The following is a 15,439-nucleotide window of genomic DNA, read 5'->3' as shown; positions in this document are numbered from 1 at the left end:
TTTTTTGAAAACTTGGTCCAGACATTTATGTACTTTCTTTAATGAGGGCAAAAATGACGCTGCAATTAAATGTATACTGTGTCAGTTTAAAATCCCAGGAATTTAAATACAACTTTAAGCAACTTAGGTTTAAGGATTAACTTGAAGGACAGGGCAGAGTTTCTAAGCACAACTTGCAAAGGCCCAGGTGAATTCAAGACATAAGCAGTTGACCCTTGAACAACATGGGTCCACTTAGATGTGGATTTTTTTTCCACAGTGGATACTACAGAACTACATGATCTGCGGTTGGTTGAATCTGTGGATACAGGGAAGCCGCCTTTATGCTGAAGGCCCATGATAAATTCTACTTGGATTTTCACCTGCATGGAGGGTCAGGGAGGAGCCCCTGACCCCCTCGTCGTTCAGGGGTCAACCGTAATTGCCACAAATTGTAAAGAGTGGACAGAGCTTTTACAAATCATGGTTGAGGCTTTTATTTTGATGTCATTATCTGTCACCCTGGCTTTCAGCTTAGAGAAGATCAAATGGTTTATTTCACGTCAGACTGTCCCCTTACCTGATGATGACTTTTCTCCTCCAGGCTACGATGTGGACTTAATGAGGATCTAAGTTTTGTGGGGTTTCCCCATCTTTTACAGGATGGGGCTTTGGGTTCCTTTTGGGGTAGAATGCTTGACCTGGGGAACCCCTCGTGCTCAATGCCTTGCTTGATTGGTGTTCATGGGGGTGAAGGCTGAGTATGATTTTAAAGTTGTCATTTTTTCTTGTTGTTGTGATTATTATTATTGCTATTATTAAGGCTGCAGTGAACATTCCACCTGTGCTTAGCACCTTAAGGGCAGTGTCTCCCAAACTCTGTTCCCTGGAACACTCATTAGGAACACCTTCAGTGGCCAAATAAGTTTGGAAAATTGCTGCATACCTTGCATTTCCCTTGAAGATTTACAGCATAGAATAATTAGTCTTTTAAAGGCTCTGGGAATTTTTGCAGGGAAAAGCTGGGTAGCCTAGCAGTTTCTAAATTTGTTTGCTGACCTAACACCTATTTCCAGTCACCTTTATGAATTCCCAGTTCTGTGGGCGCACCTTGAGAAACCCAGCCTCAGAGTCAGTTCTTACAAGGAGAATTATGGGGCAAAGCATGTGATTGTTTATAAAGCTCGAGTCCTGGACCAGATATTTGATAGTCATGGCTGGGAACACTGACCTTCGCTGTGTTCCAGGAAGGGGCTTCTGGGGTCCAGGCTGGCCTCCCACCCCTGCCTCCTTTCAGTTCATCGTCCATCTGGCATGTGCATTCGGGGCTGCAGGGACCGTGGGAAGTAAAGAAACGTCTCTTATTTCATTTATGGAGGAGGATGGTGCCACAGTTGGGCTACGCTTCCGCTTGGGAGGGTTCACTGCTTCTGCAGCTCTTGGCTGGGGGTGTGGATCTGCAGGTCCCGGGCCCTGAGGACCCAGCGCTGGCCGAGTGGTGGCAGTGAGCTGGGTGCCCCGTGGGCCACGGGTCGACCCTGATCCGTGCCTGTGCTCTCGTGCCGTCCTGGTGGGACCAGGAGCCGCCTGGGTGAGACGAGGCAGGATGTGGCTGAGGAGCAGGAAGAGTTGATGTGCCCGTCACGCGGCCGAGCCCCCGACCTGCAGATCAGCCCCCGGTGCCCAGACCACCTGAGCCCATGGCCTTTCTGGGTTGCATTTCCTCTTGTCATTTTCCCAGTCCAGGTTTTCCCTCACCAGTAGGGACCATAACCCTGTTGAAGGCAGAACGGGTCAAATTTTTCTTGCATCCGTGACAGCACTTTGCACCGAGCTGAGTCCATAGCACGGGACGACCTGTGGGTGGTTTCTGGGAGCCCAGCGATGGCCCTGGCGTATGAGAGTCAACTGAGTTACCTGCCACCAAGTAAGCCCCACAAGGGTGGCGAAATATTAAAACGATATTTGTATATTTCGTCGACAAGTTCAAACACTTTTTAAAAAATACTGTAGTTTCAGTATCATATGATATCACTTATGTGTGGAATCTAAAAAAATGGTACAATTTAACTTATTTACAAAACAGAAATAGACCACAGACATAGAAAACAAACTTATGGTTACTGAAGGGGAAAGGGGGGGATCAGTTAGGAGTTTGGGATTAACACATACAAGCTACTATATGTAAAATAGATAAACAACAAGGACCTACTGTATAGCACAGGGAACTATATTCACATCTTGTAATAACCTATAATGGAAAAGAATCTGAAAAAGAATATATATATGCATGTATATATATACACACACGTGTGTGTATGTATAACTTAATCCCTTTGCTGTACACCTGAAACTAACACAACATTGTAAATTAGCTATACTTCAATTTAAACATGGTTAAAAAATACTGTAGTTTCATCTCCTCACTTTGATATCTGTGAAGAATTCTCTCTTTTTTTTTTAATATTTATTTTTGGCTGCGCTGGGTCTTCGTTGCTGTGCGCGGGCTTCTCATTGCGGTGACTTCTCTTGTTGCGGAGCACGGGCTTCAGTAGTTGCGGCACGCAGGCTCCGTAGTTGTGGCGCACGGGCTTAGTTGCTCCGCGGCATGTGGGATCTTCCCGGACCAGGGCTCGAACCCATGTCCCTGCATTGGCAGGCGGATTCTTAACCACTGTGCCACCAGGGAAGCCCCAAGAATTCTCTTGATTATTTAAAAGCAAGATCCTCAAGTACTATGTATCATAAGAGCATTTTTCTGAGAGCATTGTTATAGGTTGCATGAATCAGTATTATTCAGTATTATCAGTAACAGAACTTTGGAGTGATGTATTAATCTATGTCTTATTCCTACGGGAGGTTGTTTTATAACTTTTCTCCTTCTCATGGACTGCAGAGAAATACCAAAGGTGATGTGACTTGCCTAAAATCCCACGGGAGCTTGTCAGAGAAAGCTGAGCTCGGGGCCCCTTTGACGTAAGGGCAGTGTACTCACGCCATCTCTTTGTGTTTTTACCAGGTACTTTATTTGTGGTGTGAACCCCTACTTCCTACCTCCTTCCCAAAAGGATTTAGGACAGAGACAAAACTCATGTCACAAACAAAATAATTCCTCCGTAAGTTTGGAATGCTCCCCTGTGAAGCTCTGAAAATGTGTTTTTAAAAAGCGGGGCGTGGGTTTGCTCGTTGTAAAGTCTGTAGGAATGTCTGCGGTTCCCCCCTCGCCCAGATGTTGATTCTGAGGATTAGAGTCCTCAGTTGGTGGCACGTTGTTGTAAGTTTGAGGCAGGCGTGAGCGTGAACGTCGTGGGGTGCTGTCCGTGGACTTGGAGCGTCCCCTGATATCTGTTCTTGGCACTGTACCTGGATTCTTGTGGTGTCTTCTCATTGCTGTGAACAACTGTTTCAGTGTGTTTGAAATGAATGATTGCAAAGCTACTCAAGAATATTAGGTCAGGCAGTTTCATCTCTTTCGTATTTCCTACGAGGTGGTCTTTGTGCTAGCCAAACCCGAATCCGAATCACTCGCTCGGGGTGGGCAGTCTATTAAAATGCAGATCCCTGGGCCCCAGCCCAGACCCATCAGCTTGGCACCTCGGAGGGTGGGGATCTGGGATTTGCATCTTTAGCAGGTTCCCTGGGTGATTCCTATGCACGGATAAGTCTGAGAATTACTACTGAGGGTCCTCAGAAGAGTGTCTTTGAAAAGGTTCCCGGGGGAATGACTGCGTCTATTGCATGTGTTTTGTGGGAATCGGCCCCTAGGGTCACTTGGAGGCTCGCTGCCCCTCGTGACATCTGTCTGCATCTGCAGACACGGCAGGGCACTTGGATCCACTGAAGGCTTTCCCAGCATTATGTTCGCATAACCCTCCAGCAGACTGATTTCTCACTGCTCGCTCCTCAGACAGGAGGGCGACAGTATGGAACCCCCCGTGAGCCCCCGTGGGTTCCAGGGCTGCCTGTCCCCTCCTCCCCTGTCGCCAGGACCGTGCCCTTACTCCCCACCCTGTTTTCCCCTTGTCCTTCTCTCCTTACCGCTCAGGCAGGGTTTCTCCCCCTTAGACAGGCGTTTGGGGGCTGAGTAAATCCCAAGGGAAGTACCAAGGGCCCGGAGGGCTGAGGAGAGGGGAACAGCGCATGGCGGAGGACGGTGGGTTCCCAGAGGGACATCGCAGCCCTCAGGGCCAGCAGGAGGAAAGGCGGGGTGCCCAGGGCATGTTTGGGAGCTCCGTGCAGAGGGAGAGCCGGATGCAGGGAGTGCAGGTCGTCTGACCGTCGCCATCCACAGCAGGAGCATCTCTGAAAAACTGTCCTCACTCCTCTCCCCTTCCACACCCTTCCTTTCCTTCTCCCCGTGCTGCCGCCACCGCTCGCAAACACTGGGGGCCACCGCGCGCGAACACCGGGGGTCGGGAGAGCAAGTGTACGGGCCCCTGCCCTGCTGCTCCACTGCGCCCCAAGCCAGAGCCTGACCGGTGACCGCCCTCGGGGCTCCCGCGAGCACACACCCGCACCGTGGGAAGAGCCGCGGGTCTCGTGGGGCTGGAGCCTGAGCTGACACCTGCTTTCCGTCTCCCCTTCGCCTTCTCACAGGCTCTGCCAGGCCAGCCTCTGCCCCCCGCGTGGGCCTGTTAACAGACTGTGCAGGCTGCGAAAATCTGGGGAAATTCCAACAGGCAGCATGTCATCGAGGTTGACACTCCTGTAGTCCAGTGGGCTGCAGAGTTTGAGGCCTGAGTCAATGGACACACGTACATTCAAACCACATTCTTTTGGTGCCAGTGAAAGTCCTAATAAAGTGTGAGAGTGAACTGTTTATCTCTGGGGGAAGTATGGGCTCAAATACAAAATTTTTTTTTTTTTTGGCCACACTGTGCAGCATGTGGGATCTTAGTTCCCCTACCAGGGATTGAACCCACGCCCCCTGCATTGGAAGCACGGAGTCTTAACCACTGGACCTCCAGGGAAGTCCCTCAAATATAAATCTTAAAATAAGGGAGGTACCGGCTAGTGGTAGACCAGTAATACCTTAAAAAAACAAAACATTTTAACCATTAAATTTCAAATTAAATTTAAATTGTATGCACAGCCTAAACAATGTTTAGCTTCACAAACTTTCTCACAAAGCAGATGTCTCAATCTCAGAGGCCGTGCCTCAGCGCCCAGGCACCAAGGGAATGGGGAGTTCTAAGCAATGATATCAGTTTGTCAGTGTCAGCAGATTGTGTACCCAACTTGCCGTGTTTTTTTGTCATTGCAGGTGATTTTTAAAGCCAAGTCAAAATATTCTCCAGAATTACTCAAATACCGGTAAGTTCACCCTCCCCCCCTCCCCTGGGACATATCTCTGTGTGACAGCAGGTGACCTCGAGGTTTGCACACATCACTCCTCTGTGAGCTGCCCGAAACCGGCCTGCTTGCTGGGTGTCGCGTTCACTGCTCACTGAATCACCGCTTAGCAGGCCTTGCAGCATATTGGCCTTGATTAGAAGAAACAAGAGTCCGGTAGGGACTTCCCTGGCGGCCCAGTGGTTAAGACTCCCAGCTTCCACTGCAGGGGGCGTGGGTTTGATCCGTGGTCGGGGAACTAAGATCCCACATGCCGTGTGGCATGGCCAAAAAAAAAAAAAAAGAAACAAGAGAGTCTGTTACCTTTCGTAGCCAGGGAGAACGGAGAGGGGAATTAAGTCTACGTCGCGCACGCTGCGTCTAAACCTTTCCGAGGCACTTGCGAGGTCAAGGGCCTCAGCAGAAGGAAGGCAAGGTCCCTAAAGATGCCCGCGTGGCCAGACGTCCCCCTCCCTACCCTCTGGGTGCAGGTGCAGCTCTGGTAGAGCCTTGTCCCCGAGGCCCTGCCCCCTCCCCCTGGTGGCCTGACCCCCAGTCCCTGCCTGGCGACTGCTGGCAGGCTCTGTTTCTGGAACTCACCAGCGAGGCCCATGCAGGGCTGAGCAGGAGAGACTCGTAATCTGGAAGGGGAGGCTTTCAATCACATGCCGAATTGATGGCAGGAGGTAGATATACATGTTTTTCCTGGGGGGGCGGGGTGGGTCCATCGCTTTCCCCAAGCTTTCAAAGAGGCCTATTGACTTCCCAGCAGCAAAGAACCCCAGTGGCTTCAAGAATGGTCAGCCTTGGGGGACTTCCCTGGTGGTCTAGTAGTTAGGACTTCGCCTTCCAATGCAGGGGGTGTGGGTTCGCTCCCTGGTTGGGGAGCTGGGATCCCACATGCCTCATGTCAAAAGACCAAAACATAAAACAGGAGCAATATTGTAACAAATTCAATAAAGACTTAAAAAAAAAAAAAAGAATGGTCAGCCTTGAGATGTAGAGAACAAATGTATAGATACCAAGGTGGGAAAGCAGGGGGTGGGGTGGTGGTGGTGGGATGAATTGGGAGATTGGGATTGACATGTATACACTAATGTGTATAAAATAGAGAACTAATAAGAACCTGCTATATAGAAAAAAACATAAAACAAAATTCAAGAATGGTCAGCCTTGGGCAGAGGGGGAAGGGAGACAAGGTGTTCAGAAGGTGTGAGATGGGCACCGCATGAGTCAAGGTGTCCTGATGTCCCTGCCTGGGAGAGCTTGGCTGCCTGGGTAAACATTTCTGGAAAGGTGGCTTTGGCCACTTATCTTCTAGAGTCAAAATGAAATTTTAGTTATTTTGTTACTTTACAAACATGTAAAAATGTATACATATTTTATTTAAACATATATCATCTTAAATTTACAAAGACTTTTATTTAAAATTCTGAAAGTGTATGTTTTGATCCTCCTTTTGTATCCCAGGAAGCTGAAGTTCAGAAAGTTAGGCGATAGTACATGGGCCAAGATACAAGTGATGAGACTTGTGTGCTGTGTGTTTGTTTTTGTTTTTCATCTGATCTTGCTGTTTCCCTTCAATGCTTTTTAAAAAAATTTTACTTATTTATTTTTGGCTGCGTTGGGTTCTCATTGCTGCACGCGGGCTTTCTCTAGTTGCGGCGAGCAGGGGCTACTCTTCATTGCGGTGCGCGGGCTTCTCATTGCGGTGGCTTCTCTTGTTGCGGAGCTCGGGCTCTAGGCGTGCGGGCTTCAGTAGTTGTGGCACGTGGGCTCAGTAGTTGTAGCTCGCGGGCTCTAGAGCACAGGCTCAGTAGTTGTGGCGCACGGGCTTAGTTGCTCCGTGGCATGTGGGATCTTCCCAGACCAGGGCTCGAACCTGCGTCCCCTGCATTGGCAGGCGGATTCTTAACCACTGTGCCACCAGGGAAGCCCTTCACTGCTTTCTAAAAAAAATTTTATTGAGGTATATTTGATTTACGATGTGTTAATTTCTGCTGTACAGCAAAGTGACTCCGTTATACATATACACATTCTTTTTCATATTCATCTGCATTATGGTTTATCACAGGATATTGAAAATAGTTCCTTGTGCTGTACAGTAGGACCTTGTTGTTTATCTGTTCTGTATATAATAGCTCACATCTGCTAGTCCCAAACTCCCAACCCATCCCTCCCCCACCCCACCTTGACAATCACAAGTCTGTTCTCTGTGTCTGTCCCTTCACTACTTTTGAGGAGTTCAGTTCATGTTTCTGCCAGACTATTTGGGACTTCAGAGTCTACCATGGAATGATGTTGCTTCTAAGAAGGACAGTTTAAAGTAGCAATAGTTTACAGTCAGCCCTCCGTATCCACAGATTCCGCACCTGCAGATCTGGAGGGTGGGAGGGGGCTGACAATCCCTTATGTGACATGTACTACACTATTCTCTGTAATGGACTTGAGCATCCTTGGATTTTGGTATTGGCTGGTGATCCTGGAAGCTGTCCCTTGCAGATACCGAGGGACAGCTGTATTAGGAAAACTTGGGAACGTGCAGGAGGAGGAACATTAGAAGTTTAAGCTTGCACGTGGGCCTCAATGGAGGCTGTTTGGAACGTGAGTCGACTTGGACAGAGGCAGTGGCTCGAGACAAGCGCTTTTTTTAAAAAAAATATTTCAAGGATTATTTTCACAGATGATTATCATACAGTATTACAATGTATTATGTGCAAAATTCCATTCAAAAAATCATTTACAAAAGGAAGTACAACACAGTATGTGTTGAGGGTTCTAGATGTACAGCAAAAGCTTAAAAAGGGACAAGGTACAAAGCCAACCAAATTAGATGACTATGCATCTTTACACAGTACAATAACATGTTTTTGTAACTACCTGTGTTACGTTGATACGAGACCCTCATCCTCTGTGCAAACTGCCCCCCGCCCAAGGAGGTTTCGTAAAACAGAAATTTAACTTCACCACATATTCTACAACACAGGTGGGCTTTTTGGTGCATTTGCAAACTCCTTTCCAAATGGCATTTATTTAACTCAATGAAACTCACATTACGTGGTTTCTGCCCAAAATAATTTGATGCTGTTAGTTTTGATTTATGTGGAAAAGGAAAAAAAAAAAAAGCATCGTTCTTATGTTTTTTTCCTCGTGGGGTTTTCAAAATTGCTTCCGAAAGCAAATAACATGGGACAGATTCTGCAAATCTCACTGCATATTCACAGTATTTTCAGCATAGGTGGTACCTTCTATCTCCTTTTCCCACTTCCTTCAAGGAGCCTGAACCAGCAGACTCCACCCCTTAGCCCTCTGTTGGAGTCTGTATTTCCCTCTCGACCTCTCTCTACATTCATTTCTTTCCTGATCCTCAGCATCACGTGGTGAAAACACAAAACAACGCGACACCACTGAGCGTGAACAAGGTAATGACAGTACGTCGGATTTCCAAAGGCATTCTGTGGCCAGTGTCAGTAATACATGGCTGTAAGAAACCCAGCAGTGTCTCCCCACAAAGTTGCCCAAACATCCGCTCACAGAAGAGAGACCTTTAAAATGCAGTACTCTCAAATCCAGCAAGAGGTTTCTTTTTGCATATTAAATGTTAAAATCACATGCATAATTATAGAACACCTTAAAGTTACAAAAATATTTTAAAAACCAATCCTGACAGTTTACCTGCAACTGCTATAAAAATTTCTATGAAATATATAAAAACACAAAGGCTCTTCATTAAGAAAAGAAGAAAGGAAGGAAGGGAGGGAGGAATGGATGGAGACACTCACTGAACTGAGAGGTCCTTCATGCACCGCATCGGACAGTCTTCTCAAAAGCCTGCTGTTGAACTCAGGAGCTTGTACCTTAAATGTTTATTTAGTACATATACATACACGTGAGCCAACCCAGAACCTGGCTGGGGGTAGGCAGCAAACGATCTCGGGACACCTGAACCATCAGATGCAATTCTCCAGCTCCGAAGGATGGATCCTACTGTTTCATGAACCTCAGCTACCCTGCTTGGGCGTCGTGGCTAAAGGTGCCCTTGGCCACGTTGGCCTGTGGATGGCTCCGTCACTGAACCGAGCGGTCCCCAAGGAGGTGACTGCTTTTCAAGCACAGGCACGTGGAAGCCAGAGGCCAGGTTCCTAACTCCCCTCTTCGGATGCACCACTGGGAAGCCTCGTGTGTCTCCTGGGAGGCAGTGAGCTCTTCTTCCCCCGTACTCCTCGGGGTCGGCCCCCTGGAACTTCTCGGCACAGAGCTGACACACGTCCTCCGTGGTGACATCAGGCCTCAGGAGGAGGGTCTTTCCCGCGCGGCCACTGTTGACATCTTGGAATGCAGGCTGGAGGTAATTCTGAGCGTCGTCCACTAAGGGGATGGTCCGGTTGGTGAGACAAGCACTTTTGAACGTGGTCGTACAGGAGCTGTAACTGAGGCCGGAGGAGGGAACGTATTTCCCGAGGAAGAGGGTGCAGGGCAGGAGCCATAGATGCTGTCACCCCGGGGGAAGACGAGGGGGAAGAGGGACCAGGGGCCTCCAGGGACAGGCTCAGGCGGGGGAAGGATGGGGCGAGGGTCACGCCTTTGAGGTCAGTGAGTAGGCGGTGGGAGGACTCGAGGCCGCAGGGGCACCTGCGGAGGAGGTGATGGGGCAGGAGGTGACGCCTTTTTCTAGAAGTTGCTCTTGACGAGGGTGAGGCCTCGCTGCTCCCTGGGTGATGTCAGAGGAGAAGCTCAGGGTCCCTTGAATTCTCACGGCGGCTCTTTGAGGCAGGAAGGAAGGGTCAGCTCCGTTTTACAGAGGAGGACATGGCAGCCCCGAACGGCCGAGGACCCGCCTGGTGTCGTGGCTCTGTGACCCAAGCGCTCTGGGTCATGCCCAGCAGATGAGAGCAGAGCTGGGGAGGGCATGGGGGGGACGGAGGCTCGGAGGCTGTCGTGTGACCATTCAAGACAGAGAGGGTGGCCGGGGGCACACACCAGCAGTGTGTCTGGGTGGGGAGCTGGGCCTGGTTGACTTTTGCTTGCCCTGTCCCCAGTGCCCTCTAGGGCTCCTGTATTATTTATTGTAGTAAAGAAAGAGTAGTAAGAATTTATATCCACCATAGTATTTAAAACAATACCCAGGAGGAGTCCTCTGGAAAAGCTGAATGTCCAGATTGTGCTTTTTCCGGAGGCTTATCGCCGTCCCGTGGATACAAAGTGTGTGCACACACCACCAAGGGGCCGGGAACAGTAGGGCTGATTCCAGAGGGTTCTGGATGTTTCCAAATTGTGTTCTTCACAAAAGCACAGCAGGTAATAATAAAACAATAAAAAAAATAGGGCTTTCGAGGAACCAGAATGCAGATTTTTGGTGACTCCCAATTGGTCCTGCCGTTGTCTCTCTCTCCATGCCCCTGATTTCCCCCATCACCGTAAGAACGTGGTACAGAGCAGATGAGGTGGATTGCAAGGGCCTGGACCAGTGATCACGTCCTATAAAAGAACCTGTCCTTGGCAACTAATTCACGTGCATTCCCCCCCCCCCCGCCCCAAACCTGTTTCTGCGTGAAAAGCTTTGAATGCGTGACTACACGTGAAGATGGATCTCTGAGCCTTCAAAGAGCTGCCCACCGCCAGCCTCAGGTGGCACAACTCCAGGGGCGAGGGTCACGCTGGACCTTGCCCTGGGCCAGTGGGTGGCAGCTCTCACCACCCCTGTGCACATCTCTCATCTCCTTTAATGGCATCGCCCTGTGTCCATCCCCACGGCCCCCCGTCCCCCTGCCTCTGGCATGCCTCCCTGCTCAGCTCCCCAGGGCCGTTGTCTCTGCTGACTGCAGGCTCTTCACCCCTTCCCTGCTCTGCCAGCCCGTCTTTCTCAAAGACAAAGATGGCCACGTCGGTCACTCCTTTGCTTATCAACCTCGAGTGTTCCCCGGCTGTCCTGCCCCCCGCTCCGGTCTCTCTCCCACCCCCGTCTGTCTCCCCTGCAGGGCTGGTGCTCAGTGCTACAAACACTCTTCAGCCCAAACCAAGCACACTCTTTCCTGCATTTCTGACTTTGTACCGATCATACTCTCTCTTCCATGTGCTTCGTCCATCCCTCCAGTATCTTCCCGGCCACCCTGAGCAGGGGACCCGGGCCACCTCTTCTCCATCTTGTTACCTCGGCCCCCAGCCCAAGGCTCGGTTGGGAAGAACCCGCAGTTCTTTCTAACTTTGAAAGAGACAATCCCTCAAGTTTAGATTGTTTCCACAAGAAGGGGGAGGATCTAGTATCTGCTGCAGCAGTGTGTTTAGGAAAGAAAGGGCAGCCCTCGTTTAGTTAGCTAACTGATGCTTTTTGGATTCAGAGTGCACATCTTCATCTGGCTGACTCCTTCCCTCTCTTCCTCCTTGACATATTTATTGAGCTCCTATGGTATACAGTGTGGGTAGAGGGGGTGAAGGAAAGAGCCAAAATCTCGACCCTCATGGAGCGCACTGCCCGGGTAGAAGCAGCAGGTGGTCAGACCACTGACCATACGCTTCATTATAAACTGGTGATAAGTCTGCGAAGTTCAAGTGCAGGGGACCGGGAAGCAGACCTCAGGGAGACCTGATCGCGTGCATCTGGTGAGGGCTGGGTGTGCAGGAGGTGTCAGGAAAGGCTTCTTGGAAGCAGTGATGTTTGAGCTAAGATCTGAAGGCTGAGGAGGAGTGGGGTAGGCCAGGTTCCTTTGGCAGAATGTGGGTTCTGAAAATTACGTGAGAGCCTTTGCCAGTGGGTAGTAAATCATTCACTGCAAGACATAAAATCCCATTCAGATTAGCTTGGCTAAGCGGGGGGGTTTATTCCATCACCCTGACATCTGACGGCAGGAAAGCAAACTGCAGCTGCCCCATTGCTGTGCTGCCCCTGCCACCAGTCGCTGCACCGGCTCCTGTCAGTGGCGTGATGTCTGGAGCTGGGACCAGGATCCAGGTTTCTGTGCGCCAGTCTGTGATGGCTTTGGAAGACCCCAACACTACCTTCTAACTTCAAGCCCGCTTTTAGTTGCTGGTTTTCTGCTTTGGGACTTGCGGACATATTCAACTTAAATGGTCTGTTTTTGAGCCAAACCAGTCTGTTCCTTATTTGCCTCTTGAGTGATATTTACCTGAAGTAAACACGATATGGACAGTCCTAGAGAGAAACTTGAACTGATTTCGGTTTTGGTAAATCTGAGAAGCCTCTCTCTAGACCTTGCACAGGTCACGTAGGCGGCGTGTAGCTCTGAGAAACCACAAGTTAAAAACGGCCAGTGGCATAGCCTGTCCCCTTCCGCCCCGGGGAAAGTGCTGAGGCTGAGGCTTACTCACTGCAGACTGTCCGCTAGTGAGTGTTCCCACGCGAAAGGGGGTGCTGCCCGGACTCGATGACTTTGGGGGTGGCGGTAAAACCCCCTTTCTTTTTCGGGTGCGCCGCTTGCAGGATCTTAGTTCCCCGACTAGGGATGGAACCCTGGCCCTCGGCAATGAAAGCGCAGAGCCCTAACCACTGGACAGCCAGGGAATTCCCTAAAATCCTTTTTAAGCATGATCTCACTTGATCTGCAAAAACAGCCAGCAAGGTGGGTATTATTTAGTCTGCTTTCGGATGGTGACGCTAAGGCTCACCCAGGGCGATCTTGCCCAGGTTCTCAGAGCGCAGGATGCTTCCCGCTCTCCCCGAAACCCGGCCCTGCCTCTGAGCCCGGCTCTGCTCTCTGCATCCTTGGGAGTAGCGGGTGCATCAGCCCGTGTACATACAGCTCCTCTGATCCTCACAGCCTCCCAGGGACAGGGGAAGCGGGGCTCAGGTAAAGGACCTTCCTGAGAGCACAGGTTGTAGTTGATTCGTCTTTTAGATCCGGGAACCCTCCAAAGACCGAGCTCTTTTTTTTTTATTTTTTTATTTTTTTTATTTTTTTTAATTGAAATATAGTTGATGTACAATGTTGCGCCAATCTCAGCTGTACAGCAAAGTGACTCAGTTACACATATAGACATTCTTTTTATATTCTTTCCCATTATGGTTTATCACAGGATATTGAATATAGTTCCCTGTGCTCTACAGTAGGACTTTGTTGTTTATCCATTCTAAATGCAGTAGTTTGCATCTACCAGCCCCAAACTCTGAGCTCTTAAGTGTTAACTTTGGCATGTTCTGCTTCTAGCATTTAACCAAAAAAAAAAAAAAAAAAAAAATCACAGTTTCCTTGTGGATTGATCCAGAATGTACAGGCAGCATGCGTGGAAGGGTGCCTTCAGTCTCTCTCTGGTCCTTCCCAGGTTACCCCTCTACCTGGCCTCACTCTTCATCAGCCTCATTTTCCTGCTGGTGAATTTAACCTGTGCAGTGCTGGTGAAGACAGGCACCTGGGAGAGGAAAGGGATCGTCTCCGTGCGTGTGGCCATCAACGACTCGCTCTTCGTGCTGTGTGCCGTCTCCCTGTCCATCTGTCTCTACAAAATCTCCAAGATGTCCTTAGCCAACATTTACTTGGAGTCTAAGGTAAGGTGGACATATGGCCGAGATCCCGCTGCTAAACTGGTTCTCAGAAGAGTTCCCTGGTTTGCAAACAGAACTCACCCAGTGCCTCTCACACCTGACCTCCTGCAAATGATGAGCCTGGTTGTGGTTGCCAGAAGAGGGAGCCGTGTAGTTCCTTGAATTTTGTATGTGAGGAGAGTTGGCTCTGGGTGGCTCGCGGTGTACGGGGGTGTGCAGAGTTACTGGCAGAGAGCCAAGACTCTGGTTTATGGATACAGCGGTTTAAGTGACATTTTAAAGGACCAGTGGCATTGATTGTGCCACTAATATTAATAGAAACACACAGCTAATGTTCCCTGCGTTCCCGGCACTTTTATAAGCACTCTGCATGTGGAAACGACTGTAACCTTCACAACTCCATGGGAGTAGGTATCACTCACTTGATAGATAGGGAAACTGAGGCGAAAAGAGGTCAGAGGCTCGCCCCGGGTTACACAGCCAGGAGACGCAGAGCCAAGACTCGGTCTCCGCAGCCTGGCTCCGGGGTCTGGGGTCTGTCCTCTCCACCACCCTGTCGTAGTGAAGGGAGACTCAGATCCAGGCTCACCCCTGCCTTGGCTGTGCCCATGAGAGCGTCCCCCTTAAGAGTGGGAACTGCTCCCGGGGTTCAGGACATCAGGCCTCTGATGGTGACAGTGCAGAGATGGAGCCAGACAGGCTGTGTGTTGGGCTGCAGCCCACAGACCTGCAATCCCTGTGCATAACCAGCTTCAAGACCAAAGAAAGAGCCCGGAGTCAGCAACAGAGATGTCACTGGTTTAATAGATGGGGGAGCTTACACATGTGAAGCAAGGTCCTGGAGAAACACTCCACCGTGTGCGGTGGACGGCAGACGGGACTTGGTGGCAGTCTTCGCTCCCGGGGCGGGGGAAGGGGAGATTACCAGTTAAGGGGGGGGATTGACATCCGGTGGGCTCCTTAGTTACCAGGGAAACCAGCAGAGGGGCCCGCCCCTCACTGCCCCCTTGATAAGAACAATCACCAGCTGGGCCCTGGGGCAAGTATGTAGGCAGGTCGGTCCTGTGAGTAGGTGTAGGTGAAGCAGGCCCTGGTCAGGCAGGGGATGGACAGAGGACAAGAGAACAGCCACCCTGAGTGGCCTGACCGTACACTGGGAGAGGGCAGCTCCTGCCCGTCCTCTTGTTTAGCTGCTGTGCCCCCCACCCTAGGGTTCCTGTCTTCTCCTTTTCTTCCCCCAGAGTTACAAAGAGGGGCAGGTCCACTGCCTGGAACAGGGGTTCTGAGGTGCCCCTCACCAGCCTGGTCCCCGCCTCTCCCTCCCTGAGAAGCCTCGTGGCGTGTGGAGGTCAGGAGAGACGCCCTGGGCTCCGGCTGGCCGCGTGACCCCAGGCCTACCAGCCTGTCGCCCCATGGAGCCTGGGCTTTCTCATGTGTAAAGCAGTTGAGTGATTTCACAGCTCCTCTGCTTCGGAAATTCAGTGATGCTGTGCCCCGTGGCACCCCCTTTGCCTTCCTTGCCTCGCGGCCCGTGTGGCTGTAACATCTTTGGTCTGAAGACTTGAGCAGCCGTGCCTTCCACGATCCTGTGTCTTCAGGAGTGATCAGTAGATTAAAGTCTGCGCCTCCAAC

General features: G+C 50.3%; 1 protein-coding gene across 1 annotated transcript in view; it reads left to right on the top strand.

The window, feature by feature from the left end:
- The window catches only part of GPR137B (G protein-coupled receptor 137B), a 47,074-nt gene that overhangs the window by 14,807 nt on the left and 16,828 nt on the right, over positions 1 to 15,439 (top strand). Inside the window, exons 2-3 of the mRNA XM_068547565.1 lie at positions 5,243 to 5,292; positions 13,588 to 13,810. Of these exons, the coding sequence (XP_068403666.1) occupies positions 5,243 to 5,292; positions 13,588 to 13,810 (273 nt within the window). The remainder of the gene's footprint in view (positions 1 to 5,242; positions 5,293 to 13,587; positions 13,811 to 15,439) is intronic.

Source organism: Eschrichtius robustus, chromosome 7 (genome assembly GCF_028021215.1).
Source record: "Eschrichtius robustus isolate mEscRob2 chromosome 7, mEscRob2.pri, whole genome shotgun sequence".
Lineage (NCBI taxonomy): Eukaryota > Metazoa > Chordata > Mammalia > Artiodactyla > Eschrichtiidae > Eschrichtius > Eschrichtius robustus.
This window is presented reverse-complemented; position numbering and strand designations above follow the sequence as displayed.